Source organism: Ixodes scapularis, unplaced genomic scaffold (assembly GCF_016920785.2).
Source record: "Ixodes scapularis isolate PalLabHiFi unplaced genomic scaffold, ASM1692078v2 PGA_scaffold6__148_contigs__length_123643588, whole genome shotgun sequence".
In the NCBI taxonomy this organism is placed as follows: domain Eukaryota; kingdom Metazoa; phylum Arthropoda; class Arachnida; order Ixodida; family Ixodidae; genus Ixodes; species Ixodes scapularis.
The window spans coordinates 57627903-57646085 of record NW_024609881.1 but is presented as its reverse complement, the minus strand read 5'-3'; the positions used below and the strand labels follow the sequence as shown (position 1 = coordinate 57646085).

The 18183-nt window shown below is 46.2% G+C and overlaps 1 protein-coding gene across 1 annotated transcript; it reads left to right on the top strand.

The window, feature by feature from the left end:
• The first annotated feature begins 405 nt into the window (after positions 1-405).
• On the top strand, positions 406-16951 carry LOC8037864 (alpha-2-macroglobulin receptor-associated protein). The gene is made up of 7 exons (XM_002405782.5): positions 406-822; positions 5264-5405; positions 7744-7893; positions 12061-12168; positions 12522-12781; positions 14431-14583; positions 16137-16951. The coding sequence occupies exons 1-7, from the start codon at positions 640-642 to the stop codon at positions 16194-16196; spliced, it is 1056 nt and encodes a 351-aa protein (XP_002405826.3). The 5' UTR covers positions 406-639; the 3' UTR covers positions 16197-16951.
• Positions 16952-18183: the final 1232 nt, after the last annotated feature.

Here is an 18183-nt window from a genome sequence, read left to right as displayed (position 1 = left end):
TGGTGCCGTCGGTATGTGGAAAAGGTCCATTTGACATATTTTTGACCGAAATCTTCCTACATAAAAAAAATCGTTTTTTTTTTTTTGTTTTTTTAAAGATGGTTTAATTTTGTGACACATATCACTGCAAGGGCTCTAAACTCATCAAACACAAAGTTGGGCCAAGTTCACGGACTGCACCGCTTGGACTATCACGACAACTTCGCGTTTTTGTCGCCATTGTCTAATCGGCGCGCTCCACGAACTTTCGGCTGTAACTTTGCGTTTGACGACTTTAGGACCGAAGTTATCCGAACGCTCGCAAAAATAAACACTGCCCTCAGTATCGTTCGGGCTAGGTGGCGCAAGCCGCCGCCCAATTCAATACATTTGTTGGTTTCTTTTATCTACGTGTGCTAACTATCTGGTCACATGACCCGGTCTTTCCCAAATACGGTGTGCGCATTTTTATCCACTGCACGCGCACGCTCCACTACTTCAAAGTTTGTTGACACAAGCTTTTTCTTTAGTTCACCGCTCCCCACCCTACCATTCCTTGAACAGCCAAGCCATTCGCTCCGAGCAGTACGTCACTTACTTTTCGAGGCCCAGCCGGCCCAGCCCAGCAAGTGATTACCGCACTTCGCTGACAGTTCTATCATGGGGAGTGTCGGCATGTGCCTGTTACTTTCGGCATGCTTAGCTTGCTTAGCATCCATCGCCGGTCACAAGTACAGCGAAGCTATGAACAAGGCCGGACCCCCGCCCAAGCCCTCTGTGAACCCGGACGAGGCCCCGTTCCGCATGCACAAGCTCAACGCTCTGTGGGAGAAAGCGCAGAAGGTCGGTATACCCAACCCTTCTAACTGCATGAGTTATCGCTTTCCTTCAGCGCTATTAACATAAGCCACGTATAACCCCGACTTCAGTGGGTCCTTTAAGGAGCTCAATATGTCAAAAACCAGCAAGTTGGAAGAAAAAAAAACAATAAAAAAACGCGGAGTCATTTAGCGAAAGCATATCTACCTTCTCGAAACGTGCCCTCCGTCTTTTTTTAATGCCCGGCGTCCAGCTCGCGCTTGTTGCCTTTTGCCGCGCTTTGGCTGCGTGAGACACTGGAACGTTTGCTCACGCTCGAAGCGGGGTAACTGAAACTCCTCCCGGTCACTACCATCCTACTTCTCGCTTGGTTTGTCCTTAGGGAGGGTGTGGCACTCAATTTTATGATAGATTAGAAGAAAAAAAATTTGGAGTATCATCTTCATGGTTATCTAAGGGCGTGTAGAAAAAAAAAATTGGAGTATTATCACGTTTATCTAAGGGGGTGTGTGGTGCTTCCTTCTGTCTCGTCTGCTTGTTAAGGAAGCCTCGAATAGTACGATGACCCTGCTTTCTTTCGTCCTTCCCCACCTCGAATTGCTTATATAGTTGGTCTGAAATGCCAAGGCTCGATCTAAAATTGGCCGTACAAATCGGCGCCTGCACGGGACAATCTGAACTTTTCGTCAAAGGTATATTCTACAGGTGGGTTTTAAACTTTTCGTCTAAGGTATATTTCACAGGTGGGTTTTATTTACCTTGTGAAATTGCGAGACATCACTTCCCTTCTGTACAGAGTAGGGTAAAAAATTTACCACGGTTAAGCGACGCAGACGACAGAGTCGAATAGGCCGGATGGCACACTGATCTCTATGTCTATTTCCTGGATCGCGTTTGAAAAGCTCCGCCTATGGACCGAAATGCGGTCACTGGCGGCCATCTTTAGGTAGAGTTATATCATCTCTAGCCATCATAGTAATATGGCGGACAGCGCAATGGCGGCCGGGTGCCATAAAATAGCCGTGGATCTAGTGCACTCTACCGTGCGAGATATTTCGTGCTTGATTCAAGTTGTTCGACCACGCAGATTCTTGAAACCCGGCGTGAACTGTAGCCTCATCTTTGAGGACCCGGAAAAGGTTCTACGAAAGCGCAGCACCGGGGGAAAGAAGCGCAGCTCGCATCGAAAGCAGACTTCGTACAGGCGTCTGCTTTTGATGCTAATTTTGATGCGACTTTCAATGCGAGCTGCGCTGCTTTTCCCCCTGCTGCGATTTCGTGAAACTTTCACCGGGTCCTCAAAGATCGCGCTACCGTTCACGCTGGGTTTCAAAAACATGTTTCGTCAAACAATTTCAATCAAGCACAAAATATCATCCACCCTATTTTGACGGCAGCCTGACACCACACCTGCCAAAACACTGTCTACCATGGATGGATTACAGTGGCTGCAGGAGCTGTACCTTGGCTAGAGGTAATATAACTCTACCTAAAGATGGCCGCCAGTGACCGTATTCGCGGAGCGGGCAAACTCGATCCAGCAATAGTCATTGAGATCAGTAGGATGGCACGTTTGGCACACGTATTGATGGATGGTGTCAGGAGGGAGCCGTGTCGCAAGGTGTAGCCCACCAGCGAAAGAAGGCAAACGACACGCAGACGAAATCCGTCAGCAGCAAGAGCTTTGTTGTTATGCAATTGCATTTCCCCTTATTTTAGTTACTTCACGTTTTCCTATCATTGTCTGCATTTATTTTTAAATCGGAGGTATGTTACAAAAGGATTATGTTCATTTTAATAGACCACAGCTGTCGCAGGCAGCAGTGGCATAGCCAGGAATTTTTTTTTTTTTGGGGGGGGGGGGGGAGGGGGGGAGGGGGGGGGAGGTGAGGTGAGGTGAGGGGAGGGGAGGGGAGGGGAGGGGAGGGGAGGGGAGGGGAGGGGAGGGGAGGAGAGGAAGAGAGGGACGGAACCAAGGTGGCTGGGATGTCCATGATCTGGAGAGGGGAAGGGGTTGTCAAAATGCATGTTTATATTACAGGGTCGGCTGGATTTTGGGAAGAGGGGGGGGGGGAGGCTGAAGCCCCATAAGCCTCCTCCCTGGCTATGCCACTGGTGGGCAGTCTCAATATTTTTAAAAGATAGTGCCATCTACCAATACGTGCGCCAAACACGCCCTGCCACTCGACTTGGTCGTCTGCGTCACCGTCCGCCGATGACCGTGGCAACAATTTTGGCCCTATTTTTTTCTTACAGAAAGGGAGCTACACCTTGTAATTTTACAAGGTAAAATCCACCTGTGAAATACACCTTTGATGAAAGGTTTAGATCTCTAGGTGCAAGTGCCGATTTTTGCGGCCCATTTCAGATCGAGCCTCTGCATTGCAGACACCTGATATATATATATATGTCAGGGGTGGCCAATCTGGCTCTTCTTAGCTGAGAGTGTGGCTGTCACTACCTGGAAGCACGCCGAAGAAAATATAATTTGAGTCAAATATGTTTTTTGATCAAATCATTCTGAGTGTATGACCACCTGAAAGTATCAACGAACACAATTTGGGACTGTGAAACTGTGGTTGGCATGCAGTTAGTGAGCGTGCGAGAAACTTAAAGGGGCACTGACACATCAAAATCGTAATTTATTTTATTATCCGAAACGACTGAAAATGATGCCGGGACATTACCCTCAAAATTCGAAACTTGGGAATTGAGTATTTGTGAATTAAAAAAACAATTTCCAAATGCCGAATTTGAAGTTCCCGCGCGATCCGCGCCAGCGCAGTGAGTCAAATTTTGCAGTCTCTTGCGACTCGACTTTCTTTCGGACCTCCGCACCACGCTGTGAAGCAAAGCGCCGGTGCTACCGCGACTTGAAGAGAGGAGGAGGTGAGCAGGCGGGATAGAAGGGAGCCGGCGCGGGGAAAAACCGGTTTCTTCCCCGACTCGCCGCTCAAGCGCCGCCAAGGTTTCCGAGGGAGAACACAAATTCAGGAAGCGACATCACACCGAAATCTGATTTTTGGTATTTCAAAAAGAAAGGCCGTAGTGCGTTTGTCATTGCGTTAAAAAACATGTTTTACGATTGCCGTTATTAAATGTTATTGAAATGTCACCTACAAAGCTTCTAAATTTCCTGATTTTTGACGTCACCGATCAAAAGAAGCAAGGAGGTTAGCGCGGGAAATATAAACGCCAAAAATAAGAAGGCGCGCGCGCGCGCGCGAGGAAGTTTTTTTTCGCGATGTGGTTTTTTTTGCTTGTCTATGACTACAACTTGCATCGTTTTAGACAATAAAAAAGAATACAACCTTTGGGGTGTCAGTGCCCCTTTAACAATACTGATCGCAAAAATAAAGCAAATTGCATTTGTGCATTTTACTGATATTGTGGGTCGCCAAGTTCTCAACTCCTGGAAACCAATTAATGATCTGGCACGGGACATGCTTCTGCAGTCACTGCTACCATTGACAAAGTGTAATAGACTTGTAAAATTGAAGCGATCCTAGTGGCATGGTGCTGTGCACAGCATCTTATATTAACCCCTTGCCCCAGTTTCAGTTTCGATTTGGCAACCTTTGGCACCATATTGTTAATGAAGGGACCCGAGATTCGTTCGTTTTCGTAAGGTAGTTTACCGGATCACTCAAATAGGCTGTGCTTGCGCGCACTTCCAGTAGCTGTCCCACCCACGTTCCTCCTCGTCTTTATTCCACAACAATCTTGTTCTGTCATCCCCTCAACGGGCTTCTTAAATTATCCAGGAGCCGGCAGAGCCCTGGAGTGGTGTCCGGGCAGCCGGAAAGGTGTTGGATGCGGCCGGCTGAACTCTCACTCCTCGCTAAGCAGGCGGACCCTTACGGCCGTCAGAGGTCCGTGTTTCAACCGGGGGCCTTACGAAGACAAACAAGGAGGACGCTAGCGAGCACCGACTTTATTTTTATGCATTGCCGAGATGCACCACTTCGTCAGCAAGATAATCGAGGTTGGAACCACACCACTTCTCTCCATGGCCAAAGATCTCCCACGATGCAGTGCGTGCAGTGTTGCATGCAGGGATTTTTGGAACTAGTCTTTTGAAGGATGCATAAAGTGACAGCACTGCGGCCTCAGTCTATTGTCGGTGACGGTTGGGGACCCATTCGATGCTCTGAATTCAGCATGCACTTGTTGCCTTCTACCATGCTTTGGCCGTGCAGAAAGCTTGTGCTCAAGGCAGAGCATCTACTGGGTCCTTAACCTGTCACTGAATACAACTGATGTTGCCCTAGTGCAGAAAGCGCACAGAAAAGAAGCATGTGAGGCCAACTTTCATCTACAAAAGCAGGTGAAAATGCAAAAGCCCAAAATATAAAATACTATCTTAAAAACACCTTTTTTTAGTTGCTCGACCTCTTCGGATTGCTCCCTCCAACATCGGTTGATGTGTGGTTGCCGTGTTCTCACCGATTGACTGCCCTTGCAGAGGCTGAGCGAGGCCAAGCTGAAGGGGCTGTACACCGAGCTGAAGGTGCAGGACAAGGACGAGCTGGCCTGGAAGAAGCTCAGGGGAGCTGGCCAGGACAAAGAGGGCCTCAAGGAGGCCGAGCTCAGGCACAGGCTGAAGGGTAAACGAGGGGCCCTTTATTTTTAATGCAGATTGTGTTTAAAGGGAAACTGAAGAGGTCCTTGAATTCAGTAAGCTGTGAAAGTTATTGTAGGCACCTTAAAAGTTGCGTGTTCGGTTTTCTTTCAATCTTGTTATTGGGGGTGTCGTAATCGGCAAATAAAATTTTGTCCTAGTCGCGCACAAAAGCGGAGTGAAAAACTAGCAAAAGTGGTGGCATCACCAGAGTCAGATGACCTAGAGTCACTGGATGTTACCAGAGTAGCGAAACTCCCAGGCTCGATAACGCCAAAAGGGCAACTTAATTTTTTTTTTTTTTTTTGACAAATATTATGAATGGTGCTGTTGGAATTTCCGACAGAATCTTGATACTTGAAAATTCTGGAAGCATTTCTCGACAAAGCCAGCATTCAAAAAGCATGTTCTTCTGTAAAAGGAAGTGGAAAAAGCTCTTTTTGTAGGTGCCTTTATTCGAGATCAGTACAGGATGAAAGGAGCATGATGTTTTCATTAAATTTTAATTTAAAGGTTTTGCAGCACAATTAATATTGTTTTTACACAACCACGTCTCACTGGTGGTTTCAGGTAGCACGTCCCGATCTGGGCGCATTCTAACTCTGGTGATAATTCTCGGCGAGTCCGCTTGGGAGATGGGTTGGCACCTGTGAAACCCTGCCCACCATATATGTTTCAGCACCAAAATGGCTGATCAAAGCTAAAATAGACCAATCATAGTGGATGCTATAGAATACAATACTCTGGCAATATCCAGTAACTCCAAGTTGACCCTCACTCCCCACTGACCTGGCTTGGGGATGCAGACTTTGACGCCGAGACTTTTTGGACAGATAACAGGCGGCAGAGGGGCTCACCTCATACCATGCGGCAATCGCTGGGCATATTTTTTAAATAAATGTGATTTATGTTAACCTCTGCCCAAGGTAAGTGCGACAACTGAGTTAATGGGACAAAACGCCAGGGAAGGTTGCTCCTATCTCGGATTTCTTGAAAAGTGATCCAGGTTCTCTTTAAGGAATGGCATTAATTGTGACGCGACACCATGAAAAACCGGCACTTGCTTGCCAAATCTGACAGATTCCCGTCTTGCTAAATTTGGTGGACGGTGTTTACATGACATTAGTGTGACTGTGGTCACGCAAGCTCGTGCGACGCCACTCAATTTATTGTGCCATATTTCTGTTCGCGTCACGCTAGCCTAGCGCTGCGCAAAACGTGCCGTGCGTTCGGCATCTCCCAACATAATTCGTAAGATTGTCTGGGGCAATACTACTAAAACAGACTTGAACAAAGTATAAGTGCCCAAGTGCCCACCCGGTAGTCAAAGATGGCAACGAGAAAACGGGGGACGGACGCTTTTTAGGTCCAAGGGCCGAAAAGTGGAGGCCACGGTCGTGGACCTTTGCTCGGCCTTCGTCTGATCCGACGGAACGGTGTGGACCATTCCGCCAACGGCCTCTTGGGCACTGCCACCTTTATTTGCTGGGCTGCGGAAGGCGTTCCGAGCATGCCGGTAGCCCTCTTCCGCGGAATTCTGAACGCCGCATGTGCGTCTGCAGCTCAGTGGCGCGGTATTTTCCGCCTCGGCAATAATCAGTGGAAAGGTGTACGGGGCTTCATTGTATCGCATCGGCGCTTGCAATTAAGGACCCAGCCACGTGCGTTGTTTTTCTCACGCTCCGTCGGTGCCGACGTCTCTCCACTTGGGCGCATGCCCGACCGACTACTGTAGTTTCTCGTGTAAGAGACTCATTTATTTTCGGTAAAATATTCATCGATGACACACTGACGGATATTTCGGTGAAAAATAACTGTGTTGCATAAGACACTTGTACAACAGTGCAACTTTTATGCATTTTTCTTTCTTTGTCTACGCGAACTGCTCAAAATGCCGCGAAGGTTATATTTCTCATTCATTTGTTGGCGAAGGTATTAAATCTGGCTCCCGCTTGCGCGCATATATCGCATTCACAGGGTACATATGCAGGCTTAACTAATGCTGTTTGGTCGCGCTGACCATGCAAATATATCGGAGCAGCTTACACAGCGGGTAAGCCAATGCTTCGAACCCAATTCAAACTGACTGTAAAGATTGGTTTCTAAGCGTACCGCTCTGCGATTTGCTAGAGAGTTGTGGTTGCGGGGTGGAAGTTTAGAGTGAAAACATCAGCGAAAAAACTGTCCTCATTTACAAGGAAACAAAAAAGTGTTTTGGGCAATTTACGTCGGCGTTTCGCAGACGCCGTAGAGGGGCGCCAACTGTGGTGCGGGCGCATGTTCGGTATTTTAATCCGTTTGGACGCGGCGTTTCTATGGCACAGAAATAGTGGAGCGGTTTGGCCTGGCAGAGCACTTCAAGCATCACGACGCTGTTCCACTGGAGCATCCCAATGCGCCGCGTGCGGACCGGCTCTTCAAGGATAAGAAGCTCAACAAGCTCTGGCGCAAGGTCGAGCAGTCAGGTCTGGATGGTGAGTGTGGAAGAGCAACAATCAATCAATCAAACCGATGGGTTTTAGTACAGTAATCGCCTATTACAGTTTACTGGAACACCATATGGGCCCATAGCCAAGTACTTGTTTTTGAGATGCTTTACTTTGAGATGCCCATTTCTGAAAGGGTTGACTTGTATGCGGCAATATATCATAGTATAATACAGGGTTCATTCACTGTAAAACAATATGGTAAGTTAAATCTTTTCATAGCTATGGGGAAAAAAACTGAAAGGTATAGAAGAAAACGTAAAATGATGGCATTGATTGTCACATGAGTTGAAACATGTGCTAGGTCTTAGAATTGTTAATAGCAATGAGAAACTAGTAAAAACATGACATGCAAGAAAGCAGAAAAAAAGCAAACAGTAGTGGGGTGGATCGTGAGAACCAAATTTAAAGAAAGGCAATATTGGGGGAGTACAAACATTTGAGCAAAAACTAAACATGAAATTCTGATTTTCTTTTTAGCTAGAATTGAGAGCTAGAAGTGTTGATAGTCAATGATGTTAAGAAGGGAGCGATGCAAATGTCTTAAGATTGATCTAGAAATACTTTGAAAATATTATAAAATTTGGTTGCATTTCAAGGCCACTAAATTGTGAGATCGTGTGCATCCATTCATTGCAGTTCAGTGGCTAAATTTGGTGAGAAAACCTGAATTGGGTGTTTAATCGCAAACCAATTCAGTTCCCCCACTAAATTTAGCGGGGAACTTTATTTCGTGCGATGGGGGGCACTGATGTTACGTAATACCAACCAAATTATCGGCGTATCCCCGCCACATTTAGTGGGAAAAACCTGAACCTCTGTGGAGTCGTATGCCAATTCAGTTAGGGAAGAAATTAAGGGAAAACAGCGTGGCACCAAGGCAGGCCAAAAGTGCCGAGCTTGAGGAATGTCTGGAAGGGTGCATGGGATACCAAATGCTATCGCATTACATCTCCAAAAAAAGGGCATAACATTTTTTTTTTTTTTATTGCAGAACGTGTTTTGTTAGTATAATTCTATGAGAAAACGGTTACGAAAATCGATAGTGTCTTGTGACACCATGGCATCACCGTGACATTCTCGTAACATCACTGTGATGCCTATACCATCATCATCACCATTTTTACCCCTTGAGGGCCCTTGCAGGCATTATATGAGGGGGGGGGGAAGGGGGGAGGAGGAGGAGGAGGAGGAGGAGGAGGAGGAGGAGGGGGGGGGGGGATGGCTGCTAAGCTTTCTTTTTTTATATAAGAGCAAAGGAAAACACAGAATTCACACTAAAACAGATTGCAAACTAAGTGGTCACATCGAAGGCTTCACAAAAATAAATATTTATACTAATGAACTCTTTGCCATTAGTAAAACTTGAGATGGGTGCTTAGTTGTGAAATGAAGGTGGTACGATCTGTCAGGGTCGCGATATCATAGGGGAAGTTACTCCAGTCCGCCATTGTTAACGGGAGTCAGGAGATGGGACAGTTGGAGCGAAAATTGTGCGGACTTTATACACATTATCAATGCAAGGAAATATGCGAGTGGGTCGGAATAACGACAAAGTTCTGATGTCATGGGTATGACAGTATATCTTGTGAACAATGGACAGTAGAGGTACCTAATGTTCTTCTTAATGAGAGTAGATCGAGGTCAGACTTTATTCTTGGCGAAGTAATACTGGGGTCTCGAGAGTAGTCTAAAATATGAGTCTGATGGTGCGATTTTGATCGGCCTCTATGCTTGTTACCAATGAATGTTGCCAGGGGGACCAGACGGATGACATATTCCAGTAGCTACGTTTTGAGTGTAGTGTAGGCTAGTTGCTTTATTGATGACAGTGCTACTTTCGAATTACGTCAAAGATAACTAAGAGAGCTGTTAGCGTTAGACGGCATATGCATCATACGAGCATTCCATGAGGAGTCGTTACAATAAGCGAGCGCCGAGGTACCCGTGCGACGGACATCGGTAATAGGCTGCTTGACATTGTGTAAGTAAAACAGAGGATTATGAGCACGCGTGAAGGGAATGGAGTTGCGTTTTAGAAAAAGGTAATTGTCATTGTGCACTTTTGACAGCAGTCAGCCATTAAATTAAGGTCAGCTTGTAGCTATACGTGATCATGCAAGTTAGATACAGGACGGTATATTACGCCGTCATAAGAAAAAAGTCGAATACAGGATGTTATGTGATCAAGAAGGTCGTTCACAAATGCGAGGGAAAAAGCAGCGTCCCAGGAACAAAGCCCTGAGGAATTCTTTTGACAAAATGAGCCGCAAGACAGGGACAGAGTAAGGGAGACAAGACGAAGCGCTACTTTCAACTAAATGCTTATTGAAATAACACACACTATTTATACACCCAATCGGGCTTCTCAAGCAGGAATTTATATTCCTTGGCTGTTAGATGGACTGACGGGGCACTTATGTATCTGTCATCCCCCTGCGATCTGTAGACCATTCCATTTAGCGCTCTCTGGGCGGCACCATTTTGTTGGACCGCAGCGCCCTCTCCACACATGCAGGAAGTTCGGCGGGTTCGGCGGGGTAAAACGAGAGAGAGGGCACGCCGCCGACTCCGCTAGCAGACGACAAACCGGGAGGTTGCCGTTCTCCATCTTTGGGCTGTATCGGCGGGCTGTACGGAACATCGAACTCTCGCTCGTGGCTGCCGTTGTGAAGTGGTTCGCGTTCTTAGAATAGTTGTGGCTACTCCAAAATCAGCCTAGAGCTCTCTGTTGTTCTATTTTGCTAAATGATAAACTAGCGTATATTTTTTCCGTTACTTAAATAGCAGTTGAGTCAGCCGGCAGTACTACCCTCAACTACTGCGTGTATTGCGGCAGGAGAGCATGTTTTTATTTATTATTTCAGACTTCCACTCATGGTCGCTAAAGGCCTACACCAGTACGAACTTTTGTATAGTAAAAAAGGTACAGCAACCGGATTTTCTTTTCGCCAAAGAGACCGTCCAATCTGACACAGTTTTCCCTATTTTTGTTTTTTATTTGCACGCAGGTAACAGCGCAATTGGACCCTGTGAGTCTTTTTATCTAGCATAGTATTACATGACAACTGGCATACCGAAATCTGCGCATCTGCGCTTGAAAGTTCTAAAATGACGCGATTTTAAACAGAGTTTGCACGCCAGCCAGACGCTAGCTACAGCCCACTCGGCGGAGCGGACGGCTTGCGGGGGAGAGGGTAGTGCATTTTTTTTTTCTTTTACCCTCTCTGCTATGACCCTAATGGAACGGTCTATAGTATGTTGCAACCTAAGAACGAAGGGCGAGGGTAAGACGTGTCGGGGAGGAGGAAGCAGACGGAACGCTAAAGAGAGGAGGAGGTTTCCCCCTCTCTTCTCCAGCGTTCCGTCTGCTTCCTGCTCCCCGGTTCGTCTTACCCTCGCCCTTCGTTTTTAGGTTGCAACGGACTATAGTGTTGAATGACTCGTACAGCTCTCTCGAGAATTTGCTTCTTAGCTTTCCCAGAATTTTTGTTTTTTTCCAATTCCGGGGCGCTAGGGCATCTATCGCAGTGAATAGCTAAATTGCCCAAAGGTGAATTCCTTACTGATAACGCGTGCTCTTTGCCCTTTCATTACCGCATCTGCCCGTTTCGCCCACATACCCTTTTCCGCATGTCATTGGAATTTCGTATATGACCGAGGATGCGCATTCCACAAATTTCCTAGAGCGTTTCTTTCTGCAAACGTTGCCTCTGTCATTTTTGTTGTTAATTTTTTGGCACAGGCTGGACACCTTTTCCGGGGCCGAAAACATAATCGGCAAATCAAAGTGTGCCGCTAGTTTTTTAAGGTTGTGTGAGACCTTGTGGATATAGGGTATAACAGCGGGTCTGTCGAGCCAGTCACACACACACTCTGAATAAAACATTTCCAATCCCAACTGGTACCGAAACTATCCGTCAAAATGCCAACAGAACACCGGCGACACCATCAGAAACTAAACAGAACGAAACCAGATGACGGCTGTCGCTGCTACGGCTGCTGCATTGAAGGAGGACATCGAAATAATAGAGCCACTATTTTGACATTTTACAAAAGTGGCGTCGTGTACGTCGAAATAGTCACTGCCTTTATGGAACTTCCCTCTCTCCTAATTATTATTAACAATTGTTTTTGTGCCTCTCCCTCATCCAGAGTTGGAGCTGAAGACGTTGAAGGAAGAGTTTCAGCATCATCAGGACAAGATCGACGAGTACTACGAGATCCTGGACGGCACAGTGGATTCCTCAGGCAAGAGTCGCAGTGAGTGGCTGGCAGCAGGTTTTCTTTTAACGCAGTGATGTTTTATTGGCCCATTTTCACAGGGTTCTGTAACGTTTGGCCGTGACGGCCGGCTGTAACGAGAAACTGACATTGAAAAGCGTTGCGCCCCTTCGGGAACCATATAAAAAGACTGCAGTACCAATCTCTCGGAGGAGCCCTTACGGGATTTTACGATAGGCACTGGGTGTGGACTATCTAAAGAAAAACTTTTTTAAACCAAAATTTGTACCCTGCAGATTATACACTGGGTGCAAACCATGGTGCAGGACATACGGTAGTACTCCTGCAGTGGTTCCACGGGGTGACCTTGAGAGGAGACACATTTCTCGCAGACGACCACGAGAATTCGCTAGACGAGGTGTTGTCTGCGACGGAGGACGCCTCGGATGCGGCCAAGCGACTGGTGGAGAACGGACTCCCGCACGCGGCTCTAAAGCAGCACCACCAGCAGCTCAGGGAAGGCTATGAGAAGCTGAGTGCCCGTGCTTCCCAGCTCGCCGGCATGAAGGACTTCGAGGAGGAGAAGGTTCAGCAGCTGTGGAAGCTGGCGCAGCAGGCCGACTTCACGCCCACAGAGCTGAACTCCCTCAGGGTAAGCCCTTTCTCTTTTGGGGCTATGCATTTTGCTATAGAAAGTCTTCATGCAGCCACCGCTGTTCAGGCGCTAGTGTTCACTCGTTAATGTTCCCTCGTTAGTGTTCACTCACTAGTGTTCATTCACTAGTGTCCAATTGCTGGTTTCACCACTAGCACTTGTTTTGTCAGGGGTGTCTATTATCTAGTGTTCAGTCGTTGGTATTCCCTCACTAATGTTTGTTCCTTCACTAATGTTCCCTCACTAGTTCCTTCGCTAATGTTTCCTCACTAGTGTTGATTTGCTGGTGTTTCATCACTAGTGTTGATTTGCTGGTGTTTCATCACTATTGTTTCTTTACTAGTGTTTCATCACTATTGTTTTTTCACTAGTATTTCTTCTCTAGCTATTCTCCCCTTGTGTTCATTTGCTGGTGTTCAGTGACTAACGTGTCTTTCTAGTGTTCCTTCCTGGTGTTCAGTCACTAGTGTTTGCTCACTAGTGTTCAGTCACTATTGTTTGTTTTGTTTCAAGTTTTTTCCCACTAGCATTTAGTCACCACTGGCATTTAGCCCCCAGTATTTAGCCACCAAGATGGTTCTATCACTGGGATGGTCAGCTTTATGCAAAAGGTTTCAGTAGCTGGGCTATGCTAGTTTTTCGATGTAACATGCTGTTAATTCTCACCACTGTGTCTGGGAATTACCTTAATCATTGATCTGGTTTCAAAATCTTAACATCAAAATGTGATCTATCCATAGCTTAGTGGAAGATGTATCCATAGCTTAGAGGAAGACTCTGGTTCACCAAATGACTCTCTTCAATACCGCATTTACAGCGTGACCTTTAAAACCAAAAAATGGTGTTAGCAAAACTTGGTGTATTACCAAAGTGATTTGTAATGGCAATCGAATGTCTGCTGAACTTGATAATTTTGCAGTGAAGACCTTATTCGTGCAACCTTGCCCCAGTTTTGGAACAAACCATTTGTGTGGATTAAAACGTTGCAGACGACTACACAAAGGGTGCTACAATTGACAACGGTAGCTGCTGCGTTGTCGAAAGGCATGTCGAAGGAGACTTGCTTCAGCCAGTGTGCTGTGCAATGTTTGCAGTAGGTTCTTTGCTTTCAGGGGAAGTGATGTAGGAGACGTGTGCTTTAGTGGAATGATTGTGCGAGATGTTGCGTGCGTTAAAAAAGGACACAGAGACGCGCTTTTTTTTTTTTTTTGGCTGAAACACTCTTTTAGAACAGGGGGGCCTGTGCCTGCACGTGAAATGTTCTGTAGAGGCGCGGAGAGCACACGAGAACGGAACCTGGGTGGCGGCAGTGGGGAGGAGAGGGAGCATGTCCGTACGGTGCAACCGCGCCTGTACTTTGCAACAACGGCTGCCAGAGGAAAGGGGGAGGAGGGCAAGGGAGAGCGTCTTTGGTGCAAGAACAGCTGCGGCCTACAGGAGAAGGGAGTTGGAGAGTGAGAGAGAACCTTGCCGTGTGTGAGGAACAACGGGGAGAGGGAGAGCAGTGTTTCCGCTGTAGAGTGGGGCTTTGCATTTGTACACAGTGTGAAAAGATGAAAGAAAGTCTCACAAAAAAAAAAGAAAAGGGTAGAAACTAATTTTTGGTCAAACCTCATTTCGTTTCCGTGGTTGCCGTCCGGCGACAGGAGGAGTTGTCGCACTACGAGCATCGCCTGCGCAAGCTGCACCACTTCCGCTCCGAGCTGCAGCTGAAGGCAGACCTGACGGGAGGGAAGCTGGACACTGACCCAGACGAAGTGAAGACCCTCAGGCAGCGCGTCAAGCAGTACAACCACAAGGTGGGTGCAAGTGAAATGTAGGGCGCTCGCAATGGCCAGGCTCGTCCTAAAATAGACGCCTGCACCTGGCGATCTCAAATTTTGTTCCAGGGTGGATTCGAAGGGTGGATTTTTCCTTGTGAAATTAGTGCATAGATTTCGGAGCAAGCCTGAGGGCTCGGAACGCCCTGCATAGAGGAGAAGCCTTGAATTTTGGATGGCCTTTGAGAAAACCCCTCACTTTTGATATTTGAATAAGCTATTTTGAGAGCAAATGCTCTTGAAACACGGCACTTTAGATTTTTCAAATGTATAGTTTAGGACTGTCATCTTCATTCTGAAAACCATTCTAAAAAAATTTTGAGCTCTATTTGACAAGAATTGTTCGAATCACTGTCTAACAATAAAAGTTCTTTAAAACACAGTGGTTTTTAAAATTGGGACTTTTCCTCAAAATTTCATGAAGTGTCTCATTGAAAGCCCCTCAACTTTCTTCCTAAAAGCCTGTGCGACCCTGGTTGATAAGCTACGCTTTGTAGAACCCAGAACTCCAAAGGTAGAATCTTTGGAGTAGAGAAATGCAAAAGCTTTTGGCTATAAATAACACAAAAAATCAAAAACGGCATCTCCATGTGGTGAATGATGTTGATTGGGGCGAAGCTCTGGTGGTTCTTGTCTGTTTAGACGCTGAGCCGCAGCATGCTGAGCCTTTTGTTCGTTTTCATCCATGTCACGCTGCGGTCAAATGCTCAATTGCGAATATAAGCACGTTACATACCACACATTCTCTTTCTGACATGGATGAAAACGAACGAAAGGCTCGGCATGCTGCGGCTCAGCGTCTACGCAGACAAGCACCACCAGAGCTTTGCCCCAATCAACATCATTCACCACATGGAAATGCGGTTGTTTTTTTTGTTTTTTTCCCTACACGAGCACGGGAGCACGTGCTCGTGACCCGACGGCGGACGGACATACGGACATGGCTAGCCCCTAAGGAGCTTCGCCCCTAAAATTCAAAACCTTTTTTTTTTTTTTGTTAGAATCAGATTTGTGCTTTCCAGTTAAAATTTCAAGGTGCTTTCTTCCAATAGAAAGCTCTCTATCCTTGTTGCTAGCTTTTACTTAGGGCATTTTTCTTGTTTCAAACTTTGAGATGAGACCGGGTTCATCATGACTTACTAGCCCTTACATTCATACTTGAGTTCAGCTTTTGTGTGAAGTAAAATTCATGCAATATGACAAACCCCATTAATTTTGCACACAGAGGCACCCTCTAGTAGTTTAAAAGTGGAATGTCAACTGCTCTTTGGAAGTCAGAATTCCACAGAAATCGGCATTCTCGATTAAATTCATATTGTGGAATATTGATTGGCACATGTGTTTCCTATGTTCATGTTTTCTTAGTTTGGAGCCTATTTATTTTGTGACATATTTATTTCCTTGAGGCACTTAACCAAAAAGAAAAAGCCCTTTGGGATTTTAGTGTCCCCTGAGGAAGTTGTTTTGTCGCTTTGTCGTGCATTTTTTTCATAAAATGCAGCGCCGACAGGAACGTTTGTCGTGCCTTCCAGGTGGGCAAACTCCACGGCGAGCTGGAGGGACGGATTCTCCAGAGACGAACAGAGCTTTGAAGTTGCACAAGTCCAGTTCTGCTCGCCTGTGTGCGCAACAGACTTGCGACCAGTTCGACGGAGTTGCGCGACGTGGGACTGCTCCGCACCAGTGATTGCATTGACGGCAGCATGCTTCATGGCGTCATTTAGCTTGCGTCTCTATCTCTGTAAAAAGGAAATGTGTTCAACTTGTTGTGGATAGGACTGTGGAACTCTCTAGTATATTTTGCCTCGTTTGTTTCATGTTTTCGTTGCTCGCCAAAGGCCCAGTGACCAATGACTGCATCGGTGGCAACACATTTCATGACTGCATTTTTCGTAGGCCACAATCTCTGTAAAAAAGTGGTGCCAGATTGTTGTGGATAGGAATATGGAACTTTCTAGTATTTTTGCTTTGTTGTTGAAAGCTTTTTTTTTATTTCTTGCCCAAGTGGTAGCAGTTGAGTTCTCGTTAGACCTCTAGGTTCTCTAGTCCTGAAATAATAGTTGAAACAAAAGATAGCAGTGTGGTAGCTCGGGACCAGATTTGTTCTGTCAATTGGTATGCCAATTTTCAAAGGTGATGGGGTATTGCAAATATGTGCAACTGTGGTGGTTAGAATGAGTGGTGCAAAGTAGTTGAACAGCACTTGAGAAAAGTGCTAGGGAGGAACTAGTACTATTGAGATTGTCATTTTCCTTTTTTCGGTGAAGACAGATATGAATGTCCAATGTTCACCCTAGTGAAGAAAGATATGAATGCCCAATAAACATAAAAGAACTTCTACATGACACATAATTTGTACAGGTTCTGATATCTTTATTGAAAAAATCTGAAGAAACTTTTCTCTTCCCAATAGAGAGGTAGGAACACCATCATCAAATGAACAAACTACTCTCCTAGCCTAACACTTAGCACTTTCGTCTTTCATGAATCAGTCAAACGCTTCCCACTAATAGTGATGAACATGGTAATGTGTAACCAGTATATTTATGAATTGACAGTGAATTGACCGTCGAGGAATACACGGGCATGCCAATATTTCCCTTTACATTAATAGGTCGACAGACCAGGAGTGCGCATATTGCAAAGGCAACATGGCTGTAAATGCGTGAAAAAATGCAACCCTTATTAGACTTCCAAGGACGGCCGTGTTCTTGCAATGCTTTCATTAAACCTTCACCGTATTGAGATAAAGGCTTTGCCTCGATTCAAATCTTGCATGCCTCAACTGTAATTTTACCCGTGCTCACAAAATGTATTCACTGGTGCTAGTCCTTCCAGTTCTTGCCGGACTGTTATGTTGGTGGTTTTTTAAGTGTAACGCCGGTGCCCCCTTGTCAGGGACTTGGTTTGAAGAATATCTTGGTGGGAAACTTGAGGAAATAAAGGATGCCATTAGAAAGGGGAGGGGAGTAGCTAGCCTTACTAACTTGGGATGTGAAACAAGCCACAATGGGCAGATGCGCTGTGTTGCGAGAGCTCGGTGTCGGTCATCGTAGCTCAGTGAAGCCAACAGTTTCTAGTTGTCAAATAATCCCGTTCCCTCGTGCAACATCCACGTGACTTCACACCGAGAAACTCGAACCGGGAATTCAGAAAATGGCAGATGCAAGCCGAGGTTGTCAGTGCTCCTCTTAGAACAGCGGCGTGTTTTTACAGGCTACGCGGCATTTGGATCCAGTACATCAAAGCTTTGAATCTGTTGCCGTATTTGATACGAAAGGAGACTACTTGCCTAACTCGAAATCGCGAAAGGGTTGTAGACGCTGGCCGCTACAGTCGGCACCTTGCTGTTCTACAGTGATCCTCGGGCACCTGGACACAGGAGCAGGACACCTGTCATTTCTCCCTTTCCCCCCTTAATCTCTTGCCATTGCCTCATCCCTGTGGAGGCAGGGAGTTTACTCGGGATTCTCAATCCGGGTGGTGCTGAAATCTGGTTATTTCTCTGTTCTTTGGGGAGGGGGGGGGGGAGGGTTGATAAAGGTAAGATGGTGCGTGCGTGCCATAAGTTTGTGTAAT